The following is a 13,765-nucleotide window of genomic DNA, read 5'->3' as shown; positions in this document are numbered from 1 at the left end:
GATCTGGAATGTCTGTTTCCAGCATAAGAGATCAGGCACCTTTAAAAGGTGAGGCCTAGGCACTGGTTGATCATTCCCTCAATCTCTGCTCTGTTTTTATCCCTGCACATCTTGAGGGCAGGGTAAATTTTGAGTTGCAGTCTTTGTGAGTGGGTTGGTATTCCTCTCCCTCCACTAGGATTCCTGTCTGGTCAGAGGATGGCCTATTCAGTCTCCATGCGACTATGGTCTCAGCTAGACTCACCCCCATATCCTCCCAGGAATCTACTGTGTTGTAGGTCTCCAGCTTGTCTCAGGGATGCCCCCACCCACATTTCTCTTTTTTTCATGCTTTCTCTTCTCTCTGAAAGCCCCCTGTCCTCTCTCCCCCACTCATCCCACACCTGATTCCCACCCTCATTTTCCTCCACATTCGCTCCCCTATCTCTTTCTCTCTCTTCAACCACTTCTGCTATTCTATTTTCCCTTAAGAATGAGATTCGATCATCCTCCCTTGGGCCCTCCTTGTTATCTTTTTTTGGTCTGTGGCTTGTAGTATGGTTATCCTGTACTATATGGCTAATCTCGCTTATAAGTGAGTATATACTGTGTGTGTCTTTCTGGGTCTGGTTTATTTCACTCAGGATGATTTTTTCTAGTTTCATCCATTTGCCTGCAAATTTCATGATTTCCTTGTTTTTACTACCTAAGTAGTAATCCATTGTGAATGTACCACATCTTTTTTATCCACCCCATAGGAGAGAGCCAACCCCTGACACTATTGATGATACTTTGCTATGCTTGCAGACAGAAGCCTAGCATAGCTGTCCTCTGAGAGGCTCCACCCAGAAACAGATTGAAACAGATGCCGAGACTCACAGCTAAACCTTAGGCAGAGTGCAGGGAACCTTGTGAAAGAGTTAGGGGAAGATAGAAGGTCCCGGAAGGGACAGGAGTGCCACAAGAAGACCAACAAAGCCAACTAAACTGGACCCAGGGGTAACTTGAGGAGACTGAAACACCAACCAAGTACCATGCATGGATTGCATATAGGACCCCTACACATATGTACTCAATGGGCAGCTTGGTCGCATATGGGTCTCATAGTAAAGGGAGCAGGGGCTGTCTTTGACATGGGCTCTGTTACATGCTTTTCGATCACTTTACCCTGGCAGGGCTGCCTTGCCAGACCACCATGGAAGAGGATGAGCTCAGTCCTGATGAGGCTTGATGGGCACAGGTGGGTTGGTAAGGGGAATGTTGGGTAGGAGAGGGGTATAAGGGAAAGAGGAAGAAGGGTGGAAGTGGAAGGAGAAGAGGGATGGGGCTATGATTGGGATGTAAGGTGAATACATACATACATACATGAAACCGAGAAGATCTTGAATACCTTGGAGTATGCCCTTAAAGAAGATGGTAATATCCTAGCTCTCCCCTCTTCTTCTTTGTTTCCTCCTCCACAAGGAGACTGGCTTTTCTTCACCATCTAATTCTGCCATGATAAACTGTCTCAACAGAGGTCCCAATCAGATGAAACTAGAAAAGATCATCCTGAGTGAAATAAACCAGACCCAGAAAGACACACACAGTATATACTCACTTATAAGCGGAGATTAGCCATATAGTACAGGATACCCATACTACAAGCCACAGACCCAAAGAAGATAAAAAGGAGGGCCCAAGGGAGGATGATCGAATCTCATTCTTAAGGGAAAATAGAATAGCAGAAGTGGTTGAAGAGAGAGAAAGAGATAGGGGAGCGAATGTGGAGGAAAATGAGGGTGTGAAAGGGTTAAACCAACTTTGTAACCTGTTTGTGTTCTAAAGCCTATAGTTTTGAGTTTTAGGTTCAGGTTAAGCTAAAGCCTCTTATACCTCTCCAGAGAATGGAGAAATGTGACCCTATCTGTGAGGACAGATATAAAAAAAGCAAGCAAGCAATGACCTTCACTCAGCAAAAAGAACAACCAGACCCTTGTCTTCAAGATAATGTTTCTTAGCAACCAACCCAGATGGCCCCAATTCTTCTTCTGAGTAGCTCCTGACCTCCAGCCAAGAGTCGCAGCCCTAATCTTCAAGGATGAGCTAACCACCCCCCTCTTCAATTGCAGCTGCATCCACACTTGGCAGGACTGGCCAAGCTTGAGCACCTAAGACTAACCAGTTATCTTACTTTATAGCTTCCTCATACAATCTTAAATTACCAAGACTGCAACTTCAAATCTCCTGCACTTTTTCTTTTAAAAACCTAAGGCCTTTGTCTCCCAGGGCCACTCTTTGCTGACCAGCAGGGGTGGCCCCATTGCACAATGGTTAAATTAAACCTCTTGCTTTTGCATTGAGTCGTGGTCTGTGGGAGTTTCTTGAAGGGTGCGATCTTGAACTCCTGATCTGTGAGACCCCAGGTCTTACAGGTGGGAATCAGATGTAGGAAGAGTGAGGGAGGGAGGACAGGGGACTTGCAGAGAGAAGAGAAACAACTAATCAGACAGAAACCATGAGCAAAAAAATGAAACTTTTCTCTTTATAAGTTGATTTATCTTGAATATTTATTACAGAAACAAAAAGCCAACTGACACACATAGCTAGCTAGAGAGCTATGATGTCCTAAAATGCATCCTAAGTGTACATTTTACTTGGTAAATGATACTACTCTTTAAAAAAAAAAAAAAAGGATGTGAATGTAGGTCAGTAGGTAGAGTGCTTGCATAGAAAAAGCAGCAGAGTCTGATTCCCAGCATTTCATAAAATGAGCATGGTAATGATCCCAGCACTTGGGAGATGGAGGCAGGAGGATTAGATGTTCAAAGTTAAGGCTGTAGGGACTGCTCAGCCATCAAGACCTCTCAGGCTCTTGGAGAGGACATGCATCCAGTTCCCAGCATCTACGTGGACTGGCTCACAACCTGTATCTCCAGCTCCAGGATATCTGCTGCCCTCTTCTGTCATCTGTGCACATGGACACTCACATGCACGCAGCCATACACAGTCACGAACAGACTGTTGCTAAGATTCCTTCTCTGGGAAAGATGTCAACAACATCTCCCCCTCTTCTTCAGGTCCCAGTGACAAACTGAGGTACAAATTCCACCAAAGTTCATTCTAGGGCAGCAGTTCTCAACCTGTGGGACACAACATATCAGATATTTACATCATGATTCATAATACTCACAAAATTACAGTTAGGAAGTAGCAATGAAAATAACTTTATGGTTGGGGTCACCACAGCATGAGGAACTGTATTAAAGGGTGGGCAGCATTAGGAAGGTTGAGAACCACTCCCTAGGGGAATCAATGAGTTTGCTAAGCTTACTTACAGAGCAGTGGGTGAAGGGTTGTGGGCACAAACATGAGTGACCCCAAAGCAGCCACCCTGTGAGGTCTTCACCCAGCATGGTGATAACTCCCCGATGGCTGCATACACAGTGCTCCATCAAGAGTCCTTCCCAACTTGTACTTCTCGCCCCTAACTAAAGCCACATGCAATTAAGTCAGAATTGCAGAAAACTAGTTTGAAGGAGTAGCTGGGTACTCAGGTGAGCATGCTATGACACTTCCCTCCTCTGCTTCTGTGGGAAAGTCACAGGAACCAAACCCAGCTGTGACGATTATTTTGTTGACCTCAGGAAGATAGTGGCAGTTCAGCTCATAGGATAGTCTTGTGCAACACATGTAACTATAAAAATAAGAATCTTTCTTTAAAAGTAGCTAGGCAAATAAATACTTTTTTTTTTTTTCTCACAAAGAAGAAGTCTTCACTGGAGATTTCAAGAAAGGGAACTCCAGTGTGGCCGTTGGCCCACCCCTGTTTCCTCATCTGATGACCCGGCTGTAGCTCTTCTTCTCTTTCTTTGGAACTAAGCACACACAGGTGCCATGAGGTTGCCTGGTCTTACTGGAAGGACCTCACTCATAGCCCTGGCAACAGGCTGAGCATAAGTCACTCCACAGGCTTCATCGGCTCTTAAAGCCTGGGGTTCCTCCACTGGACAGAGAGGAGTATTTGACTGTGAGGATTCTTGATGTGTGGTGGTGCCAGAACTGGAGATCACAATGGGACACAGGCAAGGGGGCAGATAAGATGTAAGACGTGTGGCTAGAAGCAGGGCTGGCATGCTGCCTTCTGGACGAGGCATGGATGCTGCTCGCTCATCAGCTCACAGCAGCTGCGGCTACCTGCACAGGACCCAGGCACTTGTCACTTCTGGCATGAACAGGAAGTGTTTGCCTACATGCATATCTGTACACCATGTGTATGCTGGGTGCTTGTGAATATCAAAAGAGCCTGTTAGATCTCCTGGAACTAGAGGTGTAGATGCTTCTGAGCCAGCATGTGCGTACTGGAAACTGAATCTGGGCTCTGTGAAAGAGCAACAATACTCTAACACATGAGCTATCTCTCCAGCCCCTATATGTAGTTTTCTGCTAAGTAAGACTGAGAGCCATCCTGTTTAAGGCAATAATTTTTCTGATAGTAAAAACAAGTTGGGTTTTATTCTTATTTTACACATTTTTATTTAGTGTGTGTGTTCGTGCACATGTGTAATGGGGATGTGCAGAGGAGAAAGAACAACCTGCAAGAGACAATTATCTTTTTCCAGATATCACACTATAATCACTGGGCTTAGTGCCTTTACCTGATTAGCCATGTCACCAACCCCTAAAAGTTTTAGCCTTTAAAGAAGAGACAGTTTTGATGGTTGGTGATGGTTGGTATTTACCAAAGTTCGAATTTTTTTTTTTTTTTTTGCATTAAAAAGACACCACAAAAGCCAGGCACGGTGGCAAACACCTGTAATCCCAGCATTCGGGGAGTCAGAGGCAGGTAGGTATCTGTGAGTTCGAGGCCAGCCTGATCTACAAGCAAGTCCAAGACAGCCAGAGCTCTGTTAAACAGAGAAACCTTGTCTCAAAATAAAAAAAAAAAAGAAGACAATCTTTATATTCTTACAATTCAAAGTAAAAAAGGTAAATAAAATAACTAAAAAAGGCAGGCTAGGGATATGGCAGAGCCAGCAAAATGTTTTCTGTACAAGAATGAGGACCTGAGTTGTTTTTTACTGTATTATTATTATTAGTATTGTTTATTATTAATATTTCATTATTCTGTCATAGACTACATCCAGAGCACAGCTTCTCCTGCCTCCATTCCTCCCAGTTCCCTGCCACCTCTCCCCTCCTGTCGGGAACCACACAGGGAGAATTATAAAAAGTGAGTAAACCTTTCTGGAGATGCCCCACCAGTTAGCATGGCTATGTTGGATTTTCCCGGAGATGGACATAGTCCCTCAAGGCTTTTGTCTTAAGATTGCTTCATGCTACTACACTTCCCCATGCTTGTCTCATGTCGGATGTGATGGAAAAATCCTCACTGCCTATGCTCTGTGTATTTGTTTCACTTGTTGGGCAGATTTCCTGCCCGTCAAATTGAAGATGTACTTCCATGTACTAGTTCTGGTCAGAATTGATGATTTCATAATTCCTGATACGATGTTATAGGGCTTCTTATTTGATTCGAGTAATTCCAGGCTTCCATTTGCAGCACAAGGAAGCTGCAATAAAAACCTCTATGAACCTCTGGATGTCAAGTACATAAATCTCACTAGAGAGAGGGACAGACTTATGGTTTAAGATAAAGGATTCACCCTGGGTTAAGTCCAGGTTAAGTCAGAGTTGGCACCATGAGTCCTGAGATGTACCATAAGGATAATAATAATATTATTATTTTATTATTATTTAAATTATTATTTGAACTCTCAACAAACCCAGAAATAATAGACAGCTAAGGAATGTCTAATTAAATACAAACCTTGATGGCAGAATATATAAATTGTTTCATTGTAGCTTTTTACACACACACACACCCAGACAAGGTTTCTCTGTGTAGACTTGGCTGTCTTGGACTCACTTTGTAGACCAGGCTGGCCTCAAGCTCACAGAGATCTGCCCTGACTCTGCCTGAGCACTGGGATTACAGGCATGGCCCCCACCCCACCCCCACTTCCATCCCTACCCTGGCTCCTGGCCATTGTAACTCTTTATACATTGTTAACTTATGATGTGAAGAACTATCATTTTAAACTTACCCTAAACATATAGGAATGCAAAAATATGTAGGAAGCCTGCTGTAACAATTTTATCTGCTGCTTCATGACTGTGAGCTAATTCTTCAGACATAGAGGACTTTGTCTTAGACGTATTTAAGCTATGGACATAAAATAAAGAGCATTAAAGCCCACTGGAATTTGCTTCATCCATAAGTTGTATATATGTAAATATGTGTCCCTCTGTCTGATTATCTGTGTATGTGTATATATGCTCATATGTGAATAGGTATGTATATATGTATTTATATCTGTATGTCTGCATGAACGTGCATGTGTGATTGGGTACCTCCTTGTCTTATTTGCCAAATGAATGTCTATATGTGAATGAATGAGAGTCTTCTTTTTCCTTACTCTTTCCCACTGGCTCACAGAGGGTTAATAAGTTCCTGAGCGAGCTGGCTGTTGCTTCTTTGAAAAGTCAAGAATTTTTCCTTTAGCTTAAGCCTTTATAGCCAGCCTGCCCAGTGCCCAGCCCAGCAGGAGGCATTAGCCAGAGAAAGCAGTCTGTTTCCCAGGCCCCCAAATAGCTAGATAGATCAACCTGGTAGCTTAAGAGTTAAAGCATAGAGAAGAAAGAAAGAAAGAAAGAAAGAAAGAAAGAAAGAGAGAGAGAGAGAGAGAGAGAGAGAGGGAGGGAGGGAGGGAGGGAGGGAGGGAGGGAGGGAGGGAGGGAGGGAGGGAGGGGGGAAGGGAGGGAGGGGGGAAGGGAGGAAGGAAGGAGCTAACAGTTTCTAGCCTGAGGAGCTGAGGAGCTGAGGAGCTACCAGCTTTTTGGCTTCTGTCATCCTAAGATTAACCCTGTGTGTCAAGGCTAGGCTTTGTCACTTTCCCCCAGACCCATCCCATCCATCTCTTCCCCCAGAAAAAAGCAGGCGTGCCAAGGACATCAACTGAACATAGAACAAGATACAATAAAAGTAGGTACAAACCCTCACATTAAGGCTGGGCGAGGCAACCCAGTGGGAGGAAAGGGGTCCCAAGAGCAGGCAAAAGACACAGACACCCCACTCCCACTGTCAGGAGTCTACCCCAGACAGCAAGCCCACAACAATAACACATGCACAGAGGACCCAGCACAGACCCGTGCAGGCTCCACAGTTGCTGCTTCAGGCTCGGTGAGTCCCTATGAGCCCTACTCACTGATTCTGCAGGTTGTGTTTTCTTGCTGTCCTGGAACCCTCTGGCTCCCACAATCTTTCCTCTCCCTCTTCCACTGAGTTCCTGAAGCTTCAAGGAGAGCGACATGATGGAGACCTCCAAGGGTTGTCTCTCCAACTAAGGTTTGACGGCGGGGAGGACCTGACTTCTTATCTCCAGCACCCACATAAGTTAGATGTACCATCATGTCCCTGTAACTCCCTGCTGGGCAGAGGAGACAGGAGAATCTGTGGGGCTTCTTGTCCACAAGTCGAGGCAAATCATTAGCCCCAGATTCAGTGAGAGACCTTGCCTCAAAAAAACAGGATGGAGGGATGAAGAGAGAGAGAGATGGTTTAGTGGTTAAGAGCACTTGCTGCTCTTCAGAGGATCCATGGAAGTTCAAATTCTTTAGCATTAAAAAGACATCATAAAAAAGACAACCTTTGGGCTGAGAGGGCTCAGCGGTTAGGAGCATCAGCTGCTCTTCTAGAGGACTCAGGTTCTAATCCCAGCACCCACATGGGAGCTCAAAACCATCTGTGACCCCAAGATCTGTCACCCTCACTCAGACGGACACAAGTACACATGGGCAAAGCACCAACACACATAAAAATAAAAATAAATAAATTATTTTTTTAAAAAGACAATCTTTATATTCTTACAACTAAAAGTAAGAAAGGTAAGTAAAATATAACTAAAAAAGCTGTACTAGGGATATGGCAGAGTTACAGAAAAGTTACAGAACTCCAGCTCAAGGGGATCTGATGCCCTCTTCTGGCTGCACATAAGACACACACACTCACAAATAAATAAATCTGTTAAAACATAGTGGGGAGTAATAAAGGAAAGACAGGTGATACTGGCTTCCACATGCACACATACATCACAAACACACACATGTGAGCACACACAAAATTAACAAAGCATCGACCCAATAATTTATCAAAAGCATTACAATTAGTTGTATATTCGACACATGTAATCTATGCGATGTAAAAGTACATAATTTGCATACTACAAACACAGAGCCAAGCATACCTGAGAAGGCAAACAAAATGCATTCTAAAGGAATTATAAAATAAAGCCTTCTGGATCACACTAACACAATTGTGAACACAGAAACAGATCCATAGTACAAAGGCTTTGGTTTATGTTCTAGCCAACATGCCCTGTCTGTACAGAAAAATACGATTGTGGTTTTCAGTGTAGTAAGTGTAAAACAGTGAAGTATCCAATAAGTATCCATGCCCAGTTCTGTCCTCTGTGGCATTGAAGGAATGAAGAGATGGAGCTGTTATCCCATCCCTGGATAGCTCTAAAAGAGTGGGCAGTGCAGGCTCCATAGAAAAATGAAGAGCTGTTTGTTCTCCTTGACCAAGGATTCATGGCTGCCCTGGGGTGCCGTAGGGCCTGTGGGTAAAGAAGGTTAGGCTGAATTTAGTGGAGAAACTGTTAGGGTGACCTGCCTTAAATAGTGTAAGTTTATTCTATTTTCAATTGTTAATTCTCTACACGCAGAGAGCTAAGTGCTGGCAGGATTTTGGTGTTGTGTCATTTCTATGGCCCACCACCGGGTTTCCTCACCTGCCCAACGGCAGCCTAAGAGGCATATCAGATTTTGTCTGTCTGCTGATTGGTTTTAATAAGGAGCTCACAGCCAGTATCTGGGGCAGGAAGTACTGAGGGCTGAACTCCCTGACAGAGAGAGTGACACAGGGGAGGGGATCCTAGGGACCAAACTCAGGTGTCAGGTCTGGCAACAAGTGCTTTTATCCACGAAGCCATGTCAACTGCTTGAAAAATATTAATTTTGTGGGGCCTCCAAATATAGGTTCTACTCTGAGGTCGCCACACCCACTTCCTCTCCTCTCCATCTTGAGATATTTGGAAGGTACAGAGGTACTTTAAAAAAAAAAAACAAAATAAAAAACAGGCTTTTAAAAAGTTGTGTTGGGGGGAGTAGACATGTGCATCCTGGGGTGGAGCCAGCAGAGGACAGGAGGCCGTTAGACCCCCTTGGGCCTGGACGTAGAGGCAGTTGTGAGCTACCCTTTGTGGACGCTGGGAACTGCACTCAGGTGGTGCAAGAGCAGGACACACTTTTGCTATTGCTGCTGTTGTTATTCTTATTTCCTATATGCGAGTGCACTGTCTGCAGGCCAGAAGAGAGCATTAGACTCCAGTACAGATGGTTGTGGGCCACCATGTGGTTGCTGGGAATTGAACTCAGGACCTCTTGTAGAGCAGAGAGTGCTCTTAACCAGTAAGCCATCTATCCAGCCCCATGGGTAATTTTATATTTCCCAAATTTGAGGCCTCACTGATATTTAATGAGAAAGAACATTGTACTGCTTAGTAATCTAGATATGGTAAATATATCTATGCATAAAGTAAACAGGATAACACAACATGGTAAAAAAAATATACTCTACATAAAATGATATTAGTGCCCATGTGGAAAACCATGAGAAGTCTGCACAGTAAAGCCTGATGTTTAGATAACTCCCATGATGATCAAAACCACGGTGTGATGACAGTAATGTACTATGGGAATTTTCTATAAAAGTAAATTTTTCTTAAGTAGGTTCATAGCTGCTTTGTGGTAATCATTTAATTATTAGTGTAACTACTTAATATACATTTAATTATTTAATTCTTTTTCTCATGTTGATTCATGTATAATTAACAAAAATTAAAGATAGCAAAATTTGTTTTTCTTTTTTACATTGTTTTGTCTTCTGTTTGTTTTTTAAACAAGGGCCTACAATGTAGCCCTTTTTAAAAAGAGATTTATTTATGTATTTAAGCATTCTATTTGCATGTATGCCAGCACGACAGAAGAAAGCATCAGACAGAAGAGGGCAGCAGATCCCACTGTAGATGGTTGTGAGCCACCATGTGGGTGCTGGGAATTGAACTCAGGGCTAGCAACCAGTGCTCTTAACCACTGAGCCGTCTTTCCAGCCCTACAATGTAGCCTTAACTGGTCTAGAACTCACTATGCAGACCAGGCTAGCCTAGAATTCATAGAGATTCACCTGCCTCTGCCTCCTGACAGCTTGGATTAAAGATGTGCACCATCACACCTGACCATTTTTTATTTCTCAGTTGTAACTCCATTAATTTGGTGGCAAAAACAAACAAACAAACAAACAAAAACCAAACAAACCTCATAACTACCCAACAGTTCGTGAAATAGAGAAAATCTTGGTTATTTTACCTGGGTCTGTTTGGTGGTGGCTTCTGGCTGTTCCAGGCTTCAGCCAGGAAAATTACCATAAAGACCACAAATATGGCAGACATTCCCAGCCGGATGATATTAGTCTTGGTATAGTATTCTGATATGTCACTTGGGGAAACTGAAAGAGAATATGATCAGCACTGTTTGGAAGGAGCATCCTTCCTCCCCAAAGTCAGAATCACCCACATCTGACTTGGACATTGGCCAATGGGCATCTGTCCATTCTTTGCAGTTTTAACCCCTGAACACAAAACATAGGGTTTTATGACAGTTGAAATGTGGATTTTTTTAAGAAACCTTATTTTCTGTGTATTCTTTCTGTCTGCTCTGGTTTGTTTTCTGTTGCCATTATAGAAACATTCTGACCAAAAGCTGCCTGGGGGAGAAAAGAATTTATCTCATTGTGCAAGTTACAACCCATGGTCATAGGGAAGCCAGGGCAGGAGCTAAAACTAGAAACCATGGAGAAAGGCTGGAGAGATGGCTCAGTGGTTAAGAGCATTGGCTGCTCTTCTGGAAGGCCTGGGTTCAGTTCTCAGCCACCACATGCAACTCACAACCATCCATAACTCCAGTTCCAGGGCCTCACCCTCTTCTCACCTCCTTGGGCTCCTAGCACCAATGTGATACACAGACATATATACAAATAAAAGCCTCATACACATAACTCTTTAAAAAGAAAAAAGAAGTTGCATTCCAGCTCGCTCTCTGGCTCACTCTGCCTCATGCTTAGCTGCTCTTTCATACATTTCAGGATCACCTGCCTGAGGAATGGTGTCACCCAAAGTGAGCTGGCCTTCCTACATCCGTCACTAAGCAGGACAACCCCTCACAGTCAAACCAGCCTGACCTAGGAAATTGCCCTGCGGAGGCCTCTTATTTCTTATGGACGACTCCAAGCTGAGACAAGTTGACAGTCAGGCCAACTGGGATTCTGCCTGACTTGATTAGGGTTTCTTTCTTTCTCTTTTTCTTTTTTATTAAAAATTCTTTTTTTTTTCTTTTCTTGTTTTTGAGATTTATTTAGTTATTATTTATACACTATTCTGCTTGTGTTTGTGCCTGCTGGCAAGAAGAGGGCACCAGATCTCACTATAGATCATGTGGTTGCTTGGAACTGAACTCAGGACCTTTGGAAGAACAGTTAGTGCTCTTAACCTCTGAGCCAGCTCTCCAGCCCCTTGATTAGGGTTTCTGTTGTTGTAATAAGAAACCATGATTAAGACAATTCATAAAAGAAAGCATTTAATTCTGGGTTTACAGTATGGGAGGGTTACAGCTCATGACCACCATAGTGGGGAGCATTGCAACAGGCAGGCATGGTGCTGGAGCAGTGGCTAAGAGCACACACAAGCCTGAGACAGAGAGCTGACCGGGAATGGCATGGGCTTTTGAAACTTCAGAGTACCCCTCCAGTGACATACCTTCTCCAACAAAGACACACCTCTTGATCCTTCCCAAACGGTTCCATCAACTGGAGACCACGGAATGTATGAGCCTAATGGGGACCATTCCTATCCAAGTCACCACACTGCCTTAGCTCTTTCCTTTATTTATTTTGTCTTTATCTCATTTATAACCTTCTTTTACTTCCTTTCCCCCATCTCCTTTGAAACTTTAGGAATTAGTTTTACAAGCAAAACATAGACCAAAGGAAATTCATAGAACGCAGAAATCTGTGGCAGATCAGCATCTCCCCTCACAGTGCAGAGGTCTGTGGGCCTTGAGCATAGAATAACGTCACTTGGCATCTGAGCCCCTGGGAGTCTCAGCTTCACTCAAGAATGGGCTATTGCAGTATGGCAATAGCACAAAACAGACACATGTACCAAAGGAACCCAACAGACAACCCAGATATAAGCTCACCCAGCTGCAGACAATTTTTGACAGAGATGCCAAAAATTCACATAAAAGGAAAGATAGCCCCTTCAGCAAGTGCTGGGAAACCTGAATTCCCACACACAGAAGGAAACTAGATCCCTATATCTCACCTTGCACAAAAGCAACACCAAATGAATCAAAGACCTTAATATAAGAACTGAAATTTAAAATGTTATAGGAAAACAGTTAAATGTATAGGCATTGGCAAAGATCTGATTTCAGTTCCCAGCACCTATATCAGGCAATTCACAATCATCACTAACTCTAGCTCCAGGGGATCCAGTGCCTTCTTCTGCCTCCTGTGTGCCCTGCACTCATGTGCATGTACCCACACTCATACTCATGAGCACACACACACACACACACACACACATACACATCATTTTCAAAAATATATCTTTTTCAAGAAAGAAAGAAATTCGTACAGTGATGAATCAATAAAATTATAGAATAAACTATATCTTATTAGGGGAAAAAACTGCCATCATAAAATCCTTACTTGCCACTAATATAGCAAGACGATCACTTGGATGTGAGGCCCTGAAGGGGGCTTCTGCCTGAAAGTACACACAGCTGTACCTTCCTGCATCACCGACCGTCACATTCTGAAGGGTGAATTCCACCTTGTTGTTCTCTGAACTCAGAAGCTGTAGGAGTGATGGCCTGCCCTCCTTTAGCAGAGCAAACATTTTATACTCTGTCAAGTTGTGTGGCCTCTCACACTGCAGGTTCACCTTTCCTCCTGTGGTCATCTGGCCTGAGGGGTGGACTTGAATGGAAGGCTTAGACGAGTATCCTGTAAGAGAAACAAGTTCCGAGGGGAAGGGACGCCTGATGTCCTATATTTGTTCTTGTTTTGCAAGGGTCCTGATAATGTTTAATCTTTCCCACAGTCTATCCTGACTCTCAACAAACATATATATATATATATATATATATATATATATATATATATATTAAGTTTGGCTTTAGACAGTTTTGCACATGTACATGGTACATACTGACCGTTTTTACACATCCCCCCTAATGCCCACACTAACAGCCCCACAAATATCTCTTGTGTTTATTTCCATTCGTTTTGTTTGGGGATCTACTGAAACAGGGCCATCTGAGTGACGGTTGCTTTGGAGCTGTCTGTTGGACACGGTGGGCTCAGCACCACAGCTAAAGACAGTGGTCCCTCTCACACAGAGTCTACCCACAGCCAATAGTTTAGTCATAACAGTAGGGCCCTGTAAGTCCTTTCCCTCCTTGACTTACTTGTTGCCATTCTTGTGAAGCACCAGTACAGAAAAGAGCTTCCCCCCCACTCCTACAGATCTGAGGAAAGCTGGGGTGTTCAATGTTGCCCTCATCGCCTCCTGTCCTCCCCACATCTTTTGAAATTGCGCTCTTCTTTATGTATGAGGGTGGGCAG

General features: G+C 43.6%; 1 protein-coding gene across 6 annotated transcripts in view; it reads right to left on the bottom strand.

The window, feature by feature from the left end:
• Positions 1-2,510: 2,510 nt before the first annotated feature.
• Positions 2,511-13,765, bottom strand: part of Oscar (osteoclast associated Ig-like receptor) — a 54,151-nt gene continuing 42,896 nt past the window's right edge. For 4 of the 6 annotated variants that reach the window (XR_009585514.1, XR_009585517.1, XR_009585516.1 and 1 more), the window contains exons 7-11: positions 12,848-13,144; positions 10,447-10,585; positions 7,227-8,636; positions 6,066-6,184; positions 2,511-3,101 (exon numbers count right to left, since the gene is read on the bottom strand). Coding sequence is in view for 1 of the 6 variants with exons in the window: in XM_060367194.1 (XP_060223177.1) it covers positions 3,077-3,101; positions 10,447-10,585; positions 12,848-13,144 (461 nt within the window). In the remaining 5 variants the exon portion in view is untranslated. The remainder of the gene's footprint in view (positions 3,102-6,065; positions 6,185-7,226; positions 8,637-10,446; positions 10,586-12,847; positions 13,145-13,765) is intronic. The other 2 variants (XR_009585515.1, XM_060367194.1) reach the window with 2 other exon arrangements.

This window comes from Meriones unguiculatus, chromosome 14 (genome assembly GCF_030254825.1).
Source record: "Meriones unguiculatus strain TT.TT164.6M chromosome 14, Bangor_MerUng_6.1, whole genome shotgun sequence".
Taxonomy (NCBI): domain Eukaryota; kingdom Metazoa; phylum Chordata; class Mammalia; order Rodentia; family Muridae; genus Meriones; species Meriones unguiculatus.
The sequence above is the reverse complement of the archived record's forward strand: the minus strand, read 5'-3'. Positions and strand labels throughout refer to the sequence as shown.